This window comes from Hordeum vulgare, chromosome 6H (assembly GCF_904849725.1).
Source record: "Hordeum vulgare subsp. vulgare chromosome 6H, MorexV3_pseudomolecules_assembly, whole genome shotgun sequence".
Classification (NCBI taxonomy): Eukaryota; Viridiplantae; Streptophyta; class Magnoliopsida; order Poales; family Poaceae; genus Hordeum; species Hordeum vulgare.
Genome location: NC_058523.1, coordinates 553,470,553 through 553,493,842, shown reverse-complemented (window position 1 = coordinate 553,493,842; position 23,290 = coordinate 553,470,553). Strand labels below are relative to the sequence as shown.

The following is a 23,290-nucleotide window of genomic DNA, read 5'->3' as shown; positions in this document are numbered from 1 at the left end:
GAAACACAATACTTGTGTGGATACATAGACAAAACACTGTCCCTAGTAAGCCTCTAGTTGACTAACTCGTTGATCAAAGATGGTCAAGGTTTCCTAACCATAGGCAAGTGTTGTCACTTGATAACGGGATCACATCATTAGGAGAATCATGTGATGGACTAGACCCAAACTAAATGAGCGTAGCATGTTGATCGTGTCATTTTGTTGCTATTGTTTTTCTGCATGTCAAGTATTTATTCCTATGACCATGAGATCATATAACTCACTGGCACTGGAGGAATGCCTTGTGTGTATCAAACGTCACAACGTAACTGGGTGACTATAAAGATGCTCTACACGTATCTCCGAAGGTGCCCGTTGAGTTAGTATGGATCAAGACTGGGATTTGTCACTCCGTGTGACGGAGAGGTATCTCGGGGCCCACTCGGTAATACAACATCACACAGAAGCCTTGCAAGCAATGTGACTTAGTGTAAGTCACAGGATCTTTTATTACGGAACGAGTAAAGAGACTTGCCGGTAAACGAGATTGAAATAGGTATGCGGATACTGACGATCGAATCTCGGGCAAGTAACATACCGAAGGACAAAGGGAATGACATACGGGATCATATGAATCCTTGGCACTGAGGTTCAATCGATAAGATCTTCGTAGAATACGTAGGATCCAATATGGGCATCCAGGTCCCGCTATTGTATATTGACCGAGGAGTCCCTCGAGTCATGTCTACATAGTTCTCGAACCCGCAGGGTCTGCACACTTAAGGTTCGGCGATGTTTTATGCGTATTTGAGTTATATGGTTGGTTATCGAATGTTGTTCGGAGTCCCGGATGAGATCACAGACGTCACGAGGGTTTCCGGAATGGTCCGGAAACAAAGATTGATATATAGGATGACCTCATTTGATTACCGGAAGATTTTCGGCATTACCGGGAATGTACCGGGAGTGACGAATGGGTTCCGGATGTTCACCGCGGGGGGGGGGGGGGGGGGGGGGGGGCAGCTCACCCCGGGGAAGCCCATAGGCCTTAGGGGTGCCGCACCGGCCCTTAGTGGGCTGGTGGGCAAGCCCAAGAAGGCCCCTGCGCAGGAGAGAAAGAAAATCAAAGAGAAAGGAAAAAAGGGGGAAGTGGGAAAATAGAGAAGGACTCCACCTTCCAATCCTAGTTGGACTAGGATTGGAGGAGGAATCCTCCTCCCCCCACCTCGGCCGACCCCTTGGGGCTGCTTGAGCCTCAAGGCAAGGTCCGTCCCCTCCCTCCTCTATATACTGAGGTATTAGGGCTGATTTGAGGCAACTTTGCCACGGCAGCCCGACCACATACCTCCACGGTTTTTCCTCTAGATCGCGTTTCTGCGGAGCTCGGGCGGAGCCCTGCTGAGATTAGATCACCACCAACCTCCGGAGCGCCGTCACACTGCCGGAGAACTCATCTACCTCTCCGTCTCTCTTGCTGGATCAAGAAGGCCGAGATCATCATCGAGCTGTATGTGTGCTGAACGCGGAGGTGCCGTCCGTTCGGCACTAGATCGGAGCGGATCGTGGGACGGATCGCGGGACGGTCGCAGGGCGGATCGAGGGACGGTCGCAGGGCGGATCGAGGGACGTGAGGACGTTCCACTACATCAACCGTGTTTATTAACGCTTCCTGCTGTGTGATCTACAAGGGTACGTAGATCTGAAATCCCCCTCGTAGATGGACATCATCATGATAGGTCTTCGTGCGCGTAGGAATTTTTTTGTTTCCCATGCGACGTTTCCCCAACAATAACATGACCAAAATTTAAAATATATATGGCTTTATTATATTTGTTAAGTCTATTTGTAAAATATTTATTGAATAGAAGTAGGATAATAGAATGAAAAATATTTTCTCATGCATGGTGCATCTAATGGTGTCTTTTCCCATACGTGATTGCATGTTGAGGTGGGCCTTATCCCATCCATAATTATATTATAATATGACATGCTTGCATGTTGTGATAAATAAATTAGTGAGGACCAATCTCTTAGGTATATAGGATTACCTCTAAAGTTGAAGGTACCCACCATGTCACCTATAAACAAAAAAGAACCCTTCGATGTGTAGTGCATCTCTAACTGATCTTCTATAATCGATAAGTTGGAGTAGGATAAATTCCGATTTCCCAAGTCCATGAATTCAGCAAGAGCTTTGGATCTTTCAATCCCAAGATAGTGCATCAATAACCAAAGCAAAAAGTGCATCCGAGCTGAAATATTTTCTCGAGGGTGTATATTGATGATTCATTTTTGTTATTCATCACTCACTCATCAGGTCCGAAACGAAAGGTACATATCATGTAGGTTTGTGGTTCACACTTGGAAAAATGATTTTGGCAGGGGACAGGACAGGTCATGTTTATCTCAGCATGCTTGTAAGAATCATCTTTAGAAAAAGAAAAAGACAAGCAGCACGTTGCTTCATGCTTTGGCAAAGAGGAAAAGGGTAGGATGAAGCAAAGGGCTCCATGTCCAGTGTGAAGGCAACAAGGAAAGAATCATGCATGCTTTAATCAGGGTGAGGGGAACTTTTTTGGGGGTCCAACGCGTGCGTCTAGCTTCGGAGCACAAACTGCAATTGTTGCATATTTCCATTTCTGTTCTAATCTGGCGGCCACTAGCAGTGTAGCATAAGTTGATCGGACCATTTCAGAAATTTCAGTCCAAGTTTCTTTGCTTCAAGCTGTTCTTCTCCTGTTGAGGTACGCACATGCATATAACAGCATTTCCTAACTTCCTTTCTTCGCTCCCTTCAAGTATTCTGCTGGATGAGTAGCAGTAATTCTTAGAGCGGTCAAGAACAAAGGTAATGTATTGCCATTTTGTTGTGCAAGAGTAGGTGCTGGCAAGAAATCTTCGGTGATGGGTTAGATTATTAAATTTTCTACTGATTCTCTCCTGGCCTTCGGCAGAGGAGTTCATCATGAGTCTTCCTAAATTGGTAATATTGTTGCCCATGTTTTTTCTTTAGCTACGAGTTATCCTATGTTGAGCATGTCATGGTATTGTATGCTAATTTTTCTATACATCAACCCTAAGTCATGCATATATTATTCGATCTCATGATGGAAGGGGGCACTAGGTTGGGGAACAGTGGGTAAAGAAACATCGTGGTTTCTAGATAGTGTTGCAATCACTACTAAGAGTCATATATGCCAGAGTACTCCTGGACCAATTTATCTATTAACAAAATGAGCCGAAACCCATAGGCATGTACTCCCTCCATCACAGTTTATAAGGCGTGCACGTGTATCTAGGTCATCAATTTGACTTATATAAAATATATTGTTTAACACAAAAATTATATCATTAAAAAATAGAACATCTAAAGTTTCTAATGATATATTTTTTGTAATATATGTCTTTTATTAAATTGATCAAATTAACGACCTAGATACACGTGCAAGCCTTATAAACTGAAACGGAGGAAGTAGAACGATTCATATTGTGACAAAAAAATAGAATATTAAAAGGACGTATATTTATGACGATAACCGAAAGGTAGATTATTAAATATTCCTCACCATAATTGCTATGTAATTGGCATGCCATAGATGTGACTCATGTGTGTTCCAAAGACCTACATTTGCTTGTTCGCATTGAACCCCATTAAATATCACTCCCCCGTGCTGCTCAAAATTATTTGTCCAATTTCAGTGTTGTTTTACCTATTTTTCCTGTTTAAATTTTCTCCTTATAATTAGGAGTACACCACTACTAGTTCTAATATGGTAATTTACCTAGAGTCTTAATTCTGCCCAACTCTTGAACAACCTACATTGTTACATGGAGGTAGTACTCAGACTCTCAGAGTACACAATGTTACATGTTTAACCAATATTGTTGCTAGCAAAGGTGTTCTGACTGACTTATAGTTTCTTCCCTGTTCTTGTTTTATTTTATAGGAGATATTTGCGAAAGATGTCGATGAAGCGAGAGAGGAGATATTTCGAGTTCTTCCAATGATGGACCGCAGTGTAAGGACCATTTATTTTAATGGTTGGTCTGGATTTGGGGTGTCGGCAGTTCTGCGATCCATAGCGAAAGTGCTTCCATCTGTCATAATTGCTCCAGAAATATGCTTTGATAGAACAATTTATATAGACTGTTCAGAGTGGAAAAGTGAAAGAGCAATGCAGAGATTAATTGCAGAGGAACTGAAACTTGACCACTCAGTGATATCCATTCTAGACAAGGAAGATGAAGAGGATGATTTTAGTGGAGTTGATGAAAGTTCAAGGAATAGAATAGACAGTGTTGGGCTAATGATTCATCAAACCCTCAGGGGCAGCAAATTTCTGATGATTTTTCTTAATGGAAGTGATGTCGAGTTTGACGTAGGAGCCTTTGGCCCCCCATTTGCAAGATTTGGCGACAACATGATGATATGGGCCTTCAAAAGAAGATTCCTGACCATGAATTACCGGTGTTCTGAGATAGCTGACAAGCTAAGATACACTCACACTCTTGTTTATATCCACCCTGCAATCATAGAACTACTAACAAGTTCAGAGTTTCAAGCAATACTACATGAAGAGGTTGCTGCCATAGTTGCTCGCAGTCCATGTATACTGGATATCGACCCAACAATGGTTGCAGATTGTTGTCTCTATCAGTTATTCCTGCATTGTAACTTCCACACCTTTCAGTGGGTTGCTCATGCTTCCAGCTATTGGATGTGCGATGGGATCATACAAGAGGAGAGAGCAAGGGATATTAGTGTTGCACTGCATGGACAGTTAAATTGGGAGTGTGATGCTCCTTTGGTTGATGGTGTGCTTAGGAAGTTCATGAAACATATGGAGCCTCATTTTCTCATACTTCAAGAAGATGATGTCTATGAAGAAGGGCCATACTGCTGGATTTCAGTCATATCGAGGAATATGAAATTACATGGTTTGCAAACTATACCTGCAGCGACATCATCTTTCTTCTTGACATTTGATGTATCGGATTACCCACCACCGTTACCAAGTGTCTTGTTTGAGCATTCCAACAACCTTGGTGTGTTAGTTCTTTGTTTTTGTGCCTTCAGTTTTGCAGCACCTCCTTTCCTAAAAAACCATCGCCTAAGATTCCTTGGACTAGACCATTGTATAGATGACCAATTTGGTGACAGAGAGGATCCCACAGAATGGGCAAGTTTGTATAGCCTATGGGTGTTAGACCTTCGTTACACAGATTGGAATGAAATATTATCTGAAGAAAAGATGGATCTCATGACTAATATCAAAGAGCTCAATATAGAGGGAACAAGGTGTTGGCAGTACACCGCTGACTTGCAAGGGCGGCTACCTAACCTCCAAAGGCTCCGAATAATCAAACCAACATGTCGATGGGAGACATCCCGGGATGTTGACAACTCCTTCATGGATAAGACAAGGATAGAGGTACTTGATTTATCAGGTAACACTGAGATGAAAGTTATGCCAACAAGCCTGTCAAAGGCGAGTGGACTTCGAGTGCTTGTACTTGATGGTTGTGATGGGGTGGAAAACATTGCTGGACCTGGTGGGCTTCCTCCGTCCATTGAGTCCTTCAGCTTTGATGGTCATGGCCCAGCTTTTGAATGGACACCAAGCATTGAACTACCTCTCAAAGATTCTCGTCCATCTACGGTAGCCGAAACAAATAATAGGGATATCAAAATCTCCAAGATCTCCTTAGCAGGGTGTAAACGGTTGGAAAATCTGTTCTTGCGTGGGCTACCCAACCTCGTGGAGCTCGACCTCTCTGGTACTTCAATCAAGATACTAGACTTTGAAACTATGGTGGTGCAAGTCTCAAGGCTCAAGCGACTATTTCTTATAGGATGTGAGCACCTTCGTGCAATAAATTTCCCAGGCAAGAGTGACTTTGAGGGAAATCTGAACCTGGAGTTGCTGTACATAGACACACGATCTGGAACTTGGTGTCATCCATCAACTATTGAAGAAGTTAATTCCTCCCAGTTGCAGGTGAATGCTATAATAACTGATGCAAGGCTAGTCCGGTCATTGCACCCTTTAATATATTATGGTATGATGAATAGCCCCAAAGATGTTTGTTTTAATATCCAAATCACCTCCTCACATGTGTCTGTTGGGCCTCTTGAACCGGAAGCACCAAGCAGTGATACGATTGGTCATACTGAAGAAGAGAGCCTGCATCAGCTTGTTCCAGTACACCGATACAGCGATGAGAGTAGCATGATTGGTGATGCCTCGTCCCCAAGGCAGCCTTTCCCGCCTCCGCCTATGAAGTTGGATCGGCATGTTGAGATTGCTGACGGGAGCCATTTTGTGGAGAACGAACTGGACAAATTTCGAGGTCTAGGTGGCCTGATGGATTTATACGCTGAATCGTTGCATGTGCATGATGTCTCGGTACGTGCTATTGTGCCTCTCCCATTTTGGGGGAACGAGCTTAGGCACATCTGCGTTGAGAGGTGCTCCAAGGTGGACACCGTCTTCCAAACGACCCCGGACGGATTGGAGGAATTAGAGACCTTATGGGTGTCGCATCTCCTAATGGCCTGCTGGATCTGTAGTAAAGGTTACCACTTCACTGGTGGTTCTTTCAGAAGTTTGCAGCACCTACATGTGCGCTCCTGCCCCAACCTCCAGTTTGTGCTCCCGGTGTGGTTCCCCTCCTTCCCTAGCTTGGAGACGCTCCACATTATCCACTGCAGTGACCTCAAGCATATCTTCACATTGGACAATGAGTACCCAGAAGAAATGGATGTCCAGGGTGTACTATTCCCAAAGCTGATCACCATCCACCTGCATGGCCTACCGAACCTGCAGCAGATATGTGACTTCAAGATGGTTGCTCCGTCAGTCAAGACCATCGTGATCAGAGGATGCTGGAACCTGCGTCATCCGCTGCCGGTTGTGGCCACCGGTGACATGGAGATCGAGAAGGATGTGTGCGTGGAGGCGGAGGCTGGCCACCACCCTGACCAGTTGATACAAGAAGAAACTGCCCCGTGTATCCGCCCTCAGGTGGTAAGTATGCATGAACATTGATGATCCCATCTTTTTTTTGTTTCTACACTACCGCTGATCGCATTTAGATGCAAATACTCAACCCTTTTTCGTTCTGTTGTCCCTCACATCTGCTTATAGGTGAATTCCACACCGTTCTTCCAGCGTGACATGGGACCTGGATGGATGGTTGTGCTCCTATGGTTGCTGCTGCTCCATGCATTTGGCTTTTTCGTGTGCTCTCGTGGATAGTCATACACCTACGGGTTCTTGGCTGGGTGTTCAATTCGAACACGAAAGGAAAAGCTTCAGCCTTCAGGTGCGTAGATCACCTCGATCACGCAGTAGAATAGATCACCTCGATCTTACGGCTTTTGTGGTGTGTGTTGTTGTGTTAGGCGCGAGCTTTTGGTGGCTCTCGCTCGCCTTTGTTCCTCTGGAATAAGAAGCTGTCTGGTATGCGCTTGTGTTTACATGCCCAGACCCTGGCAATGCGTGCGTTGAAGTGTGGCTTTTCTGCTGAGGTGGCTTGCATCGCATCCACCTGGCCGCACAGCTGCTTGTGTGGATTGATGTGTGTTTGCAATGGGTTTGAAACATATCAGCCTGTATCTATGTGGCTGCAATGGGTCCGATACTTTTATGACGGTTTGCCATGTATTTGATTTGAACTAAGAAGCATCTGGTTGTGCGCTTCCATCGTGCATCTAACTTTGGTGTGTTTTTGTTATGCATGCATTTGAATTTTGAAATAAGCAGATACTCCTACGTACATACACATAAGTGCTTGTGAACTTGGTTATGCTATGGATATCATTTGAAGTTTTTTGTGACCAAACTTTGCAAGCTCCTAAAACATTTGCTCATAGTCATAATCACATCCATCAAGTTTCAGTTTTTCTTTGGTATGTTTTTTTGAATTTACTGTTCACTGTGTGGGTGCACCGATGGTGTGAGTCGCTGTTGAATGTGTCTGAAACGTATGTGAACAATTGGCATGTTGGTACGCTTGTCGAGCTTGCGCGGGAGGAAAAACTCTCGTCGCCTGTGTTCTTGTGTTGTGTGAGCTGTGTGAAGCAGCCGAGAGAAAGAGACTAAAGGGAGGTGAGGCATTCACCTCCAACACACAACCCTTCTTTTGTCTGCAGCCAGCAGGCTTGGAGGAGTCGTTGTTGGGCGATTAACACGAGGGCGTCTTGCAAATGTGGCATGTTGTCTGTCCTTTTATCTGCAGGTACATGCAAATATAAACACCTTCAACCAACAGCCTCTACAGCTTGTAAGAAAGCAAAGCACAGGCACAGGGCAAGCTCAATAATAACCATGGCGAACGCTACCAAGGTTGTGGCAGTACTTGCCATTCTAGTTTTGCTGCAGGTGTCGTGCGCCATCGGGCAGACCTACACCTTTTCGGCGGTGATGTCGGTGAACGGTTTCGACAAAGGGGAGGAGGGAGGGCCTGCGAGCTGCGACGGCCAGTACCACAGTGACGACCAGTTCCTGGTGTCGCTTGGTACGATGTGGTACGGGCCTGACAACCGGTGCGGCAAGACGATCCGCATCAGGAGCTCTGATGAGGTCTATGTGGTGGCCATGGTCGTGGACGAGTGCGGCCGCGAGAGCGGTTGCGGCGAGAATGAGATCAGCACGTCGGCCGCCGTGTGGAAGGCCTTCGGGCTCGATACCGGTGTTGGCGAGGTGTTTGTCAGCTGGTCGGATACCAACTGAAACGATTATGTTTGTTTGAAGATGACTAGACGAGATCGTTCAAAGTTAATGGAGTTGCCTGCTTCAAACTTGAAAGTCTTTTAGCTGGGTTGGATGCATGAAATTGTTAATGTGTGCGTCGTTCCTATGATTTTTTCAAGTTCTTCCAAAAAGAGGGTAAACCCCTGTGCTCTGCAATAGTTGGTGCATACATCCTACAATGTATCCACTGAAACAATTGTTCGTCACCGGTCGCATGTCAACTTGAAATGGCTGTTTACATTGAAGAATAAGGTTGTTGACGGTAAATTGGGTCATTCACTTTGAATTGTTTGCATGAAATCTCTAACGTGTCAATGTTGTTACCGCCTACCCGTCTTCATATAAGTGTATTTTTATTTTTGAAAAGGAGGATAAAACCACAACCTCTGCATCAGGGATTGATGCACATAAACTTCCATTATTGCAAGTTGTCGACATTTGACCATATATCAGATAGGAAATGAATGATTGACAAATGACGCCCTCGGGCTTCACTAATTCTGATATTGGACTGCCATCCAAATTTATTGGACATATTATGTGCAGTGGGGGAGCAATAATTAAATTCTTGGGCAGGCCAGCCTAGAGAGAGGCCAACATTTTCTACCTTCATGGCCCATTCCCCCCCCCCCCCCCCCCCCCCTCTTCAAGACCACTATTGCACTAATCTCCTGCACTGATTATCTGTTACCATCTAACGTTGGATGCACTCATAGGTCGTCGACTCGATCCGGTGCCTCATTTCCCTACATGTCGTGGGTAGGGTACGGTTCGAGATGTTAGCTCTGGATCTAGCATGCAGTTGGTTTGGAACTTTCATCAAATCGAGATGACCCAAACTAAAGCACATACCAACCACATGGATTGGTGCCTTAAGCCTAGCTAGGGTGAATATCCTCGCCAATCAGTTTGAGAACAAATATGTTATGTTTATTGGTGGGGGCGAATGGACGTGGACATGGTGTATTGTTGAATGTGGGTTTTCCTCAATTAACTTCAGCTGCAATATTATGTTGGACAACTAGAGGTCTGTTTGGTGGCCTCAACCTCTTACTGAGATTTGAATTGCAATACAAATGGGGTAAAATGATTAATATGCTCAAATTGTAGACAGGCCGACACATGATCCCGCTGGTCTAGATCCGATCCACTACAGCCGGAGCCCGTAACCATAGCCGCCGTCTCCCGTCGCCCCCGTGGGCGACCAGGGGGTAACCCTAGCCGGCGCCGCCGGTCCTCCCTCGCTCCTCCTTCATCCAGCAGCGTCGCCGGGCGAAGCCTCGCCGGCAAGGGCGGCGGCGGGATCCTCTCCCCTTCACGCGACATGGCTGGGGCGAGACGGCCGTTCGTGAGGAGGCGCCGGACTAGCGTGCGGTGCGGCGGCGCGGCATGTGGATTCTAGTGGCAGCGTGCGGAGCGCGTCGAGGGCTGGGGCTCGTTCTTGCGGCGCGGTGTGGCGGCGGCGGGAGGGGCAAGACATGGTGGTCGCGTGCGTCGTCGAGTTCGGGTCAAATCCTTCTGGATCCGGCGCCCAGACGCCGTCGGCCAGCGCGGGGGTGGTGGTATTCTTCACTGTTCAGATTGAATCTTCATTGATCCAGATACCCGCGGTGTGCTTCTTTCCTGCGGTTTCCTGGCGTTGCCGGCGTGGCCGCGGATGAAGCTGGTGGAGGAGATTCAGATAAGGGGAAACCCATTGGCCGGCCCTGGCCAGCCGCGCCGCCGACGATGCTCAAGGGCGCCGTTGTTCTTCTTGGAGACGTCGGTCTACGTCTGCTCCTCCACTTCCTACCTCACTGTCTCTTAGGTGAAAACCCTAACTCCGATGGGCGGCGGCGGCATCCTTGACGTCGTGACCTTCCTGAAGGCGTCGCCTTGCGGGCTGAGTGGTGGTGGGCACTATGTGGGTCCTGGACGACTGCTGGTGGTGGGCACTGCTTCGGGGGAAACCCTAAGATCTGACTTTCCAGATCGGACGATGGCGGTACTGTAGTGTCGTTTCTCTCTTGGGAGCATCGTTTGTGGAGCAGCGCTGGATGTTAGAGGCAGGAGATGGAGCGGCTTCGTCTGGCCTGAAGATTTGGTGGAACTGACAAGTCATGCCTGACTGACAGGTGCTACGTTGAGTCATGCCTGGTTGGTAGGTGCTATGCACGACAGTTCTTTCAGAATCTTCGTGTCTGGACGAATGAGCGCAGGGCGGTGGTGCTGTTTGGCGCCGATCATCTTGCACGGAGCTTTCGGTGGAGATGTCAAGTCATGTCTGGCCGACAGGTGCTACGTTGTGTCATGCCTGGTCGGCAGGTGCTACGCACAACAGATCTTCCAGAATCTTCGCGTCTGGACTGTCGAGCCGTGGTGGCGTCGACGGATGGACGGACTGGCAAGGATGATACAGATCTCTCTCCTGAAGATGGGTCAGCGGCCTGATGACGATGGCGGCGTCTAAAACGTGTGCATGTGGTGTACGCTTTAGGTCTGCTGCACCGACTGTGAGTTCCGATACGTTATGTGGATGGATCGGTGACGGCACCGGTTTTAGATATAGGAAATGAGAGCACTCCACATTATCGAGTTTCGTAGGTGTGAGTGATGGCTTCGAATGATTTGATGTATGTTCTTGTTAGACCTATGTTAAGTAATTAATAAAAATGAACGTATACATCGATTGATGCAGAGGCCGGGGGTTTGAACCTCCTTTCCTTAAAAAAATGCTCAAATTGTATGCCCGGAAGGGATATGTGGGCTTGGAGTGCTCGTTCGATGAGAAACTGTTTGAAATGACAAATAGGCAAACCTTGATATGTTTTTCAGTGCACTTTATTTCTTGGGATATCATTTACCTGAGTGGTGAGCCTTTATTTTTTTCCTGGTCTGTATTTTTTGGGATATCATGTACCTGAGTGGTGAGCCTTTATTTTTTTTTGGATATCATGTATAGCTTACCACCCATATCAAGTATATTTTTTGATATAGCCGTAATTCTATGCAGTCCAAAAACCGTGGTCTCAGCAATGCAAGAGTCTGAAAGTAGGACATGAGAGAATCCAAACTTTGTCTGCATGCTTGGATGACGAGTGGAACGAGGGCGGGCCGCATGCACATGTGTAAGTACGTCAATCGCTTTGTCTGCAGGTTGCAGCAGGAGTCTATATAAACTCAGAGAGATATCACACAACCAGGACAAGCCAACCGCAAGCTATCTTATAAACTCAACCATACCATGGCGAGCACTACCAAGGCTGTGGTGATCTTTGGCATTCTTGTTTTCCTGCAGGTGTGGTGCGCCGCGGGGGATGTCTACAACATCCCGGCACTGATGTCGGTGAACGGATTCGAGCAAGGAGAGGAGGGAGGGCCGGCGAAGTGCGACGGCCAGTACCACAGCGACAGCCTCTTGCTGGTGGCGATGACTTCAGCGTGGTACGGGCCCGGCTTCCGGTGCGGCAAGGTGATCAGCATCAAGAGCGCCGGCGGGGTCACCGTGCAGGCCATGGTCGTCGACGAATGCGACACTGACAACGGCTGCGGCATCACCGAGATCAGCACGTCGGCCGCCGTGTGGCGTGCCTTTGGGATTGACACCAGCGTCGGCGAGGTGCCCGTCACCTGGTCAGATGTGTCTAACTGAAGCATCAAGGGAGTGTTTGCGCTGGTGACAGGCTTAAAGATCGGTGAAATTGTACACGTGTCATTTGCTTTCAACTTCAAAGTCTTTCCTCAATGTAGTAGCGGAATAAAAGTGTAACAAACTACATGCATGATGTGTGCCGGTAATCTGCTTAATTATATGTAAGTGTCAACCAATGTGTGTTTTTCTTTAACGTACTAAGCAGTGTCCTTGATGAGCAATGCACACCCAGAAATATACTTCAACATCCTTCCGTGTGTTTGGTCTGTATTTTTCTCCTTATAATTAGTTACAAATTCTCCTAAATTCGGCTTGCACAATGGTTGCCGCGCGCGCCACGGAGATCAGCACGTCGGCTCCCATGTGGCATGCCTTCGGCCTTGATACCAGTGTCGGAGAGGTGGCTGTCACCTGGTACGACGTCTAATTGAGCCGGTTATTTGTGCAATTGTGCTGGTAAATCGAGTCATCTGCTGTCAACTTCAATGTCTTTCCCCAATGAAATAACAAACAACATGCATACGTACATGCATGATGTGCAGCGATAATATGCTTATATGTAAGTTTCAACCATTGTAAGTTTGTTTGTGACGGTATAAGTCACTGTAGGTAAGATGATCCCATGCTAGTACTCGATGAGCAATACTTCCCTATTCTTACACCCTTGATCATATTTGTAGTGAAATAGTATTAGTTTTCATGAACTTGGGAGTTTGGTTACTGCATGGAGAAATATGCATGAATTTTCGAAAAAGAGGAATGTTCTCAGCCTCTGCATCAAGCAATGCACACATCCAATTATATATACTCCATCGATTTTCCAACAGAGCAAGTTCTTTAGGGAGTGAAAATCAGTATATATCCTCAGTTCGACGTGCATGGCACATCCGTCCGGTCATTGATCGGCATGGCGAGCACAACCATGCCTGTGGCCATTCTCGACATTCTTGTTTTTATGCAGGTGTGATGCGCCACTCGGCAAGTCCACAGCATCCCGGCTGTGATGTTGGAATGTCGGTGAATGGCTTCCAACAAGGAGAGGAGGGTGAGACGGCGAGCTGCGATGGCCAGTACCATAGTGACGCCCTCTTTCTGGTATCGGTATGACCTCCAAGTGGTATGGGTCCGGCCTTCGTTGCAGCAAGAAGATAGAAATCTGGAGATCGGACATGCTTTGCGTGGAGGCTATCGCCTTGAACGAGTGCGACACTGAGAAGGGATGCGGTGACATTGAGATCAGCACGTCGCCTGTCGTGTGGAAGTTCTTAAGGCTTGACACCAATGTCGGCAAGGTAAGCGTCACTTGGTCGGACGTCAATTGAAACATATATAGCTGAATAAAAATGATAGTAGTAAATTGCTCCCTCCGAGACTCATATCATATATAAGACGTTATTATATTCAATATGTGACTACATTTCATACAATAGCATCTTATATTATGGGATGGATGAAGTACATGTGTACATGTATAAGGCATGTGTGTGGATAATCTATCTACTTATATGCAAATGTCACATAATTATTGTGAATGTTGTAATGGTACAAGTCAGTGTATGTAAGATTATCTCACTTTGCTAGTCCTCAATGAGCAATCAATGCATATCCAGCAATGTAATTCAACAAATCTGTTCGTAAATTTGGTTATTTGTAATTCTTCTAATGATTACTCCTAAATTTCTCTTCTTCGCACACAAAGGCAGCTAGGGTTTCTATCCCTTTTCTGGTTAGGGCACATGGAGGCGTGGGAAACTCTGGTACATTATTTAGTTTATATTAGCTTGAGCGGCTAAGGTATACGGTTTGATGGATGTTCAGAAACTACAATTGCATCTCAAGTCTTATCTGCAACTACGAGGAACTAGCTATATCTCCAGAACACATGTGCATGTACATTTACAATTATTTCAACATCCTCTCTCAATCACGACATATTCAAATTAAGATTGCACCGAAAAGCTTCTTGTTGCCTTACTAATCCCCTTTGGCTATAAACCAAATATTCAATAATATATTTACCACACTTTCAAAGACAAAATGACAATCCACTTCAATATGCATTGTTCTAGCGTGGAACATTGTATTTGCTGAGAGGTATATGTTGCACCAAGAGTATCACGCCATAGTGCGCTACCTTAGGATGAAATGTTACCTCAGTTGTGGAATTGGCTAGAGATTTGTGCTCTGCCCAGTATTACTTGCCTACGAGCACACATGAAATAAGGTAATTCCAAAAAAATACTGCAAAACCTCTACTTGACCTCTTATTATAGCTTGCCCAATCTGCATCAAACAAGGTACTCACAAGAGTTAATATGAACGAAAAACTTTCAATCCCATGTATACTTAACATAACTGAGAATTCTCTTCATAGTTGTCTAGTGCATGATAGTAGGATAATTTATAAGTTGACAAACTTTATTAACAGAGAAATATATATCTGGCCATGTCGACTCAAGTTTTGTATTGCATTAATTATGCTTCTACGCCTGGTGGAATCTTCTCCTCAAGACCCTCCCCCTTGGTGGGCCAGTGACATTTTTTCGGATATTGAAAAGGTGTGGAAACTGGTTTACAACCCTTCAAATCAGCCCGCTTTCAATAAAACTGCAATATATTTTTCCTATGATAATACAATTCCATTACTCCCATTCTTCTCCTCAATTGCACAAATATAATGTAGCTGTAACAAATCATGTAAGTCAAATCATCACGCAAATCTCAAAGTGCATTAACTCCTCTTTCACAAGAGATGGTCACATTAGTATCATCAACGTAAAGGAGCATACAAGATCACTATCCCATTCATGTCGTAGAAGAATGACAAAGGATCTATTTTTGAAGGACTAAAACCAAGTGACTGCATTTTTTAGGACAAATAGGAATACCATGCATGAGGAGCTTGTTCTAATCCACATATACAATTTTGTGATGATGTTGGCATTGCTTGGAGTTTGCTCCGAATCGATGTTCAGGGTTAAAACCCACGATCTGGCCTTAGGTAGTTGGATCCGGCGATGATGGCTCTTGTACGTCGTTCCCTTTCTGAAGGTGTCACTTTTTTACAAAACCCTTCTCGTAGTCCTTGTGTTTATCAAAAGTTTCTTGGCGCGGTTGGTCATTGATGTACATCTTCAATTGTTGTTCTCATTGGTTTGATTTTTGTCCTTCTCCATCCTTCGAGGCATAGATTTGGTCTTGTATGACTTTGCTTTTTGTTGTCATGATTTTTAGTGTGTGTGCATGTGTTATGTTGCATGTGTGCGTCGTAATTATGCCAGGCCGAGTGTGTACTCATTATTACTGTATCCTGCTATGAGCCAGTAAAAAACACCATTTAGAAAAAATAAACATATACAACTTTATCTAGCTTGATGATTAGTACTATTAATTAGCTTGAACTTGGGAGTTTGGTTCTTGCATGGAGTAGAAATCAATATATACTCCCCCCCTTCTGTTAGGGAATATTGTTTCCTCCTTCTCTCAATAGGACCAGTGCATCGGGGAATAAAAGTTAATATATCACGCCCTCTATAAAATGTACTATATTGAGAAAAAAAAGATGAAGCAATACTAGTTCCCTATGACATGTTGCCCTCGCTCCATGAAATCCAAAAAACAAGCGTGATCTCAACGATGCAAGAATCTGTTAAAGAAAGAGAGGAGAGAATCCTTACTTTGTCACAAGTCGTGTGACGAGTCACACGAGGGCGGCATGCAACATGTGTAGGTACGCCCCTCGTTTTGTCTGCAGGTTCCAGCACGAGGCTTATATAAACTCAGAGAGAAAGCACACAAGGCAAGCCAACTGAAAGCTAGCTCACAAACGCAAGCACAGCAGCTCAATTACCATGGCGAGTACTAGCAAGGTCGTGGCGATTTTTGCCGTTCTTGTTGTCCTGCAGGTGTCGTGCGTCGCCGGGCAGGTAAACAACCTTCCGGCTGTGATGTCGCTGAACGGCTTCGAGCAAGGAGAGGAGGGTGGGCCGGCCAAGTGCGACGGCCAGTACCACAGCGACACCCTCTATCTGGTGGCACTGACTTCGGTATGGTACGGGCCGGGCCTCCGTTGCGGCAAGATGATCAGCATCACGAGCGCGGGCGGGATCACCGTCCAGGCCATGGTCGTGGACGAATGCGACTCAGACAACGGTTGCGGCGACACAGAGATCAGCACGTCGGCTGCCGTGTGGCATGCCTTCGGGATTGACACCAGCGTCGGGGAGGTGGCCGTCACCTGGTCGGATGTCTAAGTGAAGCTGCAGCGAGTGTTTGTGCTGGTGACAGGCCTAAAAGATGGATGATATTCTACACGTACGTGTCATCTGCTTTCAACTTCAAAGTCTCTCCTGAACGTACGTAGTAGCCGAATAAATGTGGCAAACTAGATGCATGCGTACATGCATGATGTCTTCCGGCCGGTAATCTACTTAATTATAGTACTATTTAAGTGTGAATCAGTGTGTGTTTTGTTGTAACGTGTAAGCAGTGTCCTTGATGAGCAATGTATACCCAGCAATACATATACTCCATCCTTTTGTTATTAATGATGTTATTACAGTTGAAGAATTTGCTTCAAGACAAGATCGGGCAGAAAACATTCATCTCCCATTATCCACACAAGAACATGAACAATTTCTTCTGCTGGTAGAGGCCATTCGTACCCTGAATCCTTTGGAAAAGATAAATAGCAATGCTTTGTCCAAAGAAACGGCTATTTATCAATGACAACGGACAAACACTTCCTGGGGAATCAGGAGGAGCATATTTTCTTCCAGGACATCTTGGGTTCTTCTAGTAGACTGAAACATGATATCTTCTTCTGGCTAATAGCCCATGACAGGGTCAAAACAAGAAACATGCTAGTGAGAAGGGGAATGCATCTAGAGAACCATTTCTCCTGTCACCTGGTCGGACGTCTAATTGAAATGGTTGTTTGTGCTGGTAAATCGTGTCAGCTTTTTCTTCAAAGTCTTTCTTAATGAAATAACAAACCACATGCATATGTGTTAGAATAATCCGAGGCTCTCCGCTGATCTATCAAGGATCAAGCAATCACACAAGCACGACACCGAGATTTGTTAACGAGGTTCACCGATATGGCTACATCGCCGGGGCAATGACTACGGCGCTCCTCCCCGTGACACCGTCACAATACCGCACCCTGACCGTCCTGGGCACCGGCACACGCCGCCGGCTCCCCCTGCACGCCTGTGCTATTATGTTGGCATAGGTTACATCGTGTGTCTAGCCCCTCTATATATGAGAGGCCTGGGATACAAGTGTCTTACTTGGACATGACTCCATATCCTGTCTAAACACAATACAACTGAAGTCCAATTGTAACCTACCTTGTACACAATATTTGACACAACTCTAACAAACTCCACCTTGGTGAATATTCTCCACCACCTTGGATTCGTCCATGCGTCAAACCTCCCTGTACATTGGACTTGAGATACGCCATGAGCACCACTGCTACTCCCAGACTCCACGTGACTCCACCTGCAACTGTAGTCCCTTCTTGTCTTCTGCATAGTCAACCCTCGAGCAAAGTTAAGTTCCTTATTACCCTACTTTGTGCTTCCAACTTCCGGAGTATCCGTTCAACGCCATTACACACTGATCACTGACCTGCGTGAAAGTGAACAACCAATATATTGAATGCCACATATAAGAGTTATCTGAACTCAACATCCGTGCTCTTTCTTGACCGTCCGTGTGAAACTTGAAGGAATTTCACCGTCGCCTTGTGTCACCCTGAGTCAAATTCGCAGTTGTCTCACCCTTTTTCCGGATAGTCTCTGACATGTTCCACAGCTATAGCACTCCGCCTCCTTCTGTACTTGTCATCCACACTTTGCCGTATGCACCCCACAGAATATACGGTCATATACTCTCTTCGTTTTTTACAATTTCAGACTTTCCATCACTTTCTCGGATTCTCCATGGTCAACTCTTGTCCATCAACTAGCACCGATAGACCCAGTCACCAACTTGAATCCGATACTCGCCAACACTGCTTCAGCATCCTTTGCACAATTTGTCTGACCACAAGTCTGACCATTAGTGCCTTGGTATGTCGCCGTGTCCCGTGCTTACCGCACGCCTCGCCGCTATCACCGCGTCGAGCCTCCATTGTCCTGGTCGAGTCTCCCGGGTAGCTAGCCCACACTGCCTCAACCCCTACTTTAGAGAACCATCGATCATCACTGACCAATGCCGAGTATCACGTCTCTATCAGACCACTGGTACCCAATCTGATCCACGCATTTCTCGCTATCCCACTGAAATAGGCTACGATTCTCCGAATTCTTACGCCGTAGCCCCTCCATCGGCACAGAGTGAAGTCTTCCGCTAGACTCCAGATCCACCTTCAACATGACTCCATGTAGCTGGCCATGCTACACCACGCCTTGTCGACTTCAACCTCTCATGTGTACACAACCTTGAATCAACCCTGCGCCATAGTCCGTCGAAGCCGCACAAGTTCTCAGACCTGCGCCGCGTGTTTTCACGCCCAGAAGTCGATCACCATCAGCATCACGCTCCTATGTCATCGTCGCTGAAATCACCACCGTCTTCTGCTTTGACCGACATCCCCGTCGATCCGTCAGACTGCTAGTCCGACCCAGCCAAAAATATCCGACTGCAACCATGCTCAACCCTGCGTCGTGTTGGACCCGCACATCTTTATGCATTTCTCGACGCCCTATGTATGCATGATCTTGCCACGACGCACTCAAGTCTCCTCCGAGCATTATACGCACGCCGCCATCCTCACCACTATAGACCCTCACGCTACCATCCACATACACAACCTGTGTACAAAGAAATAAAGCCAAAAAATCAACTACATGCGCCTTCCTGTATACACTTATCCGTCAAGATCAATGAAATAAATCTCCAAACTCCACCACGTGCTCCTGTAAGCTGTAGGTTCAACTAGTTCTTCCTATCTCTTCCTATCGATGGATAGCATCAATCCGTTGCGTGGCCCTTTTTTCTCTCCAACCTTTTTTTCTCTCCAACAAATCTCGTATGCATGTGCGCACCCCTGGCCTGCACGTGCCCTTCCTGAACCACTAGCGTACCAGCGCCTAGCACAATTCAGCCATGCGTATATCTGACTACAACCTGTACGAACTACACCGCGCGCCTGCAACCCATGCACCAAAGTCCTTCCTTGCACATCCAAGGTCGTCATAGCACACCAGAACGCAACCCTCTCGTGCGATGGGCCTTTGGACCATCTGCCAACCGTGCCAAACGCGCCAGCCGATCGTGTGCTGCTGCTGGACTGAGTACGATGCTGCCCTAGACGCCGCTGAAACTAATCTTTATGCACACGCCATCGCCACGTGCGACCATGCGCCTGCCCGCGTGGCTTGCCCAGACTGACTTCCGTGTGCGTGCGCCACCATCTGGTCCAACACGATGCAAACTCGCCAAGTGTCATGCTCACGGAATCGATCCGAGTCGCCGCCGCCGCTTCTGATTGCTTCTAAATTCCAATCTCGCTGAACTGATTTCAGATCCCATCGTCTTTCAGCTTCTGTCCCTTCGATCTTTCGAAGATTTCGCCACCATTGGCTTCTTCTCCCCTAATCGTTGGACATCATAACGAATTGATCCTATCTTTCAGCAACATCACCTCTAGATCAACAATCGCCACCTCAAATCGAATCTTGCTCTGATACCATTTGTTATGCAATCACGTGTTCTCTAACACCAGCGTTTCCGACCCACATGCGTCAACAGGCCCAACCAGAGAGCAACACTGACTTATGACAGACTTTGACCCTCTTCCCCCAAAAGACTAGCCTGTTAGGAGGGGACACCCTCACCCTTATAAGTCGTGTTATGTCTCCTCCCACAACCGATGTGGGACTAAACCCAACAATCTCCCCCTCACACATCGGTCACCCATGGGGCCGCTAACACCAGCGTTCCAGCCCACCTACCATGACCGACCACCCGTGAGTCCATCGAGATTTATTCCGGGCACCTGGGCTCTGATACCACTTGTTAGAATAATCCGAGGCTCTCCGCTGATCTACCGAGGATCAAACAATCACACAAACATGACACCGAGATTTGTTAACGAGGTTCACCGATATGGCTACATCTTCGGGGCAATGACTACGGGCGCTCCTTCCCATGACACCGTCACAATACCGCAGCCTGACCGCCCTGGGCACCGGCACACGCCGTCGGCTCCCCCTGCGCGCTTGTCCTATTATGTTGGCATAGGTTACATCGTGTGTCTAGCCCCGCTATATATGAGATGCCTAGGATACAAGTGTCCTACTTGGACATGACTCCATATCCTGTCTAAACATAATACAACTGCAAGTCTAATTGTAACCTACCTTGTACACAATATTCGACACAACTCTAACAATATGTAAATGCATGATGTGTGCGGATAATCTCCTAATATGTTAGTGTCAATAAATGTAAATTTGTTTGTGATGGAATATGTCATTGTGTATAAGACTATCCCAGTTTGGACTTTCCAATCCTCAATGGGCAATATACTTGAACATTATCCGGAAAGTTTCGTCTGTATTTTCCTCCTTATAACTACAAATTCTCCCAAATTCGGTGTTTTCGTTTTTTCCTTTAAATCCTAAAATAATGGAAGCAGCTTTCTAACTTTCTTCTGACTCAAACATCATGTCTTCATTTCTTTTGACTCACGCGTTTCAGAATCCTACGTGAATCTACAAGATTATATAACATATAATTCCTGCATTTTTCATAGTCTCCTTTTCATATCCTATTTCCAAACAGAACTTTGGAAAAATGCCCAGACACCTCGGTATGGCCATTTGCGGCCGATTTGCAGGACGCCGTTGGTGATGCGCTACGAGGGGGGTGGGGTAGACGACAAAATCATACATATTGGGTAAAAATATCCTTGGCCACCTTCGCAAACCATGTATACACATAATCGCAAACTAATATAGTTTTTCTTATCACTGAAGAGCAGACTACAAACAAAGCCATTTCACTGTGGCGGCCTGGCGGGTAGAATCTTTTACCAGTAAAAACTAAAAACACATATTATTTTGTACATACCCACAATGAGAAAATCAGGGCTGTCACTCCCACCCTTATAGGTACACTGAACTTGCGATCTATGCCACATAGACGACTACAAATCTTTGTTGGCGATAGTACGTGGCAGATACAAATTGGACGCCACTTGGATGCCCTCTTATTTGACCAAGTGTATTTTCCTCTTAATTAACACCGGCCTAGATTACTACACCCACTTGTCTTGATCTTTCCCTCGATCATCTTGATTTTATTGTTTGTTGTGCCACATTAATTATATTGAACTTGGATTGCAACACTCGATCCTTTTTTGGAGATACGAGATCCAATAACATGCGTGGTCTTAACGAGGCAAGGAAATGCTACGAGGGGAGAATCCCTATTTTGTCTGCAGGCTCTTTGATGTGCCACACGAGGGCGGCATGCACTTCACGTTTGTGATTACGTACCTTGCTTTGTCTCCAGGCTGCAACACGAGCCTACATAATACCCTCCAACCAACAGCCTTGAGAGAAAGCAAACCACGCTCGGAGGGCAACGGCAAGCTAATTAAGCTAGCTTATAAACTCAAGCAAGAAGAGGCTCTTATCGCTGAATCAAACATGGCGAGCACTAGCAAGGCGGTGGTAATCCTTGGCATCCTTGTTTTCCTGCAGGTGTCCGGCGCGGCCGGGCTGGCCATTGACGTCCCGGCTGTGATGTCGTTGAACGGGTTCCAGCAAGGAGAAGAGGGCGGGCCAGCGGCGTGCGACGGCCAGTACCATAGCGACTTCCTCTTCCTCGTGTCGTTGACCACGGCGTGGTATGAGAACGGCCTCAGGTGCGGGAAGATGATCAACATCAAGAGCTCAGTCGGGATATCCCAGCAGGCTATGGTCGTGGATGAGTGCGGCACCGGGAACGGCTGCCGCGACGATGAGATCAGCACGTCTGTCGTCGTGTGGGAGGCACTTCAGCTCGATACCAGCCTCGGCGAGGTGTCCGTAACTTGGTCGGATGTACTCTGAGATATGGTGCTGGTCTATTGTCGAGATCGATCATTCACGGCGAATCGAGCCATCTGGTTTCAACTTCAATAATTTGCATGCGTATATGCATGGTGTGTGTGGGTAGTCTACTTTATGTAAGCGCAAATCAGTGTGAAGCTCGTAATGGTACTATAAACTTCCTTATATAAGTATGTGTAAGACCATCTTATCTGTTATAATGTGCTTCCTTGCATAAGTCTGATCTGTATGTATTTTTTTTCTTCTTCAAATTACTCCAAATTTGATACTTTTCCTTTTTTTTTTCTATAAAGCTTCAATCACTAGTAGAAAACAGACTTTACGTTTGGATTATTAGTTCCGGTTTGCTTCTGAACCGGGACTAATGTGACCATTAGTCCCGGTTCGTGAGAAAAGCTTTTAGTCCCGGTTTATTAGTAATCTCTAGTCCTGATTGGTGTTACCAACCCGGACTAAACGGTGATAGCAGGGTTGCGTTAGACTGCGGCCCATGTGAAGGTCATTATTCCCGGTTGGTAATACAAAGCAGGACTAGAGATTTTCACCTCATTTGCTATTTTCATGCATTAAATATATTTTTTAGCTAAACGACCTTGATATTGAAAAACGCTACAAATGAACTCTGAAAAGGCTGAAAACATGGAATTGGTATCATCATTTCATCAACATGGAATGTGCTAAAAAGTTGGGATGGATACGACAAAAACAGGATACACTTCGTGTACAAATTGGACAATCCCTTTCGAAGTATCAGGGTTCCGGACGAATACTCATCTCTTACAAAGATAATTCATTTTTTTAATCTTATTTTAACTCCAGACTTTTTGTGCCCTCAATAGCATTATTCAAAG

At 46.1% G+C, this 23,290-nt stretch overlaps 3 protein-coding genes across 3 annotated transcripts; all 3 read left to right on the top strand.

Moving 5' to 3' along the window:
• The first annotated feature begins 2,896 nt into the window (after positions 1–2,896).
• Positions 2,897–8,717, top strand: LOC123405872. Its single transcript, XM_045099398.1, has 4 exons — positions 2,897–2,965; positions 3,930–7,010; positions 8,224–8,268; positions 8,367–8,717. The coding sequence occupies exons 1-4, from the start codon at positions 2,948–2,950 to the stop codon at positions 8,715–8,717; spliced, it is 3,495 nt and encodes a 1,164-aa protein (XP_044955333.1). The 5' UTR covers positions 2,897–2,947.
• Positions 8,718–10,216: 1,499 nt separating this feature from the next.
• LOC123405871 (putative ripening-related protein 6) lies at positions 10,217–12,369 on the top strand. Its single transcript, XM_045099397.1, has 2 exons — positions 10,217–10,366; positions 12,016–12,369. Exons 1-2 carry the CDS (start codon positions 10,217–10,219, stop codon positions 12,367–12,369), a joined length of 504 nt encoding a protein of 167 aa, XP_044955332.1.
• Positions 12,370–13,472: 1,103 nt separating this feature from the next.
• On the top strand, positions 13,473–16,622 carry LOC123405870 (putative ripening-related protein 7). The gene is made up of 2 exons (XM_045099396.1): positions 13,473–13,661; positions 16,275–16,622. The coding sequence occupies exons 1-2, from the start codon at positions 13,473–13,475 to the stop codon at positions 16,620–16,622; spliced, it is 537 nt and encodes a 178-aa protein (XP_044955331.1).
• The last annotated feature ends 6,668 nt before the right edge of the window (positions 16,623–23,290 follow it).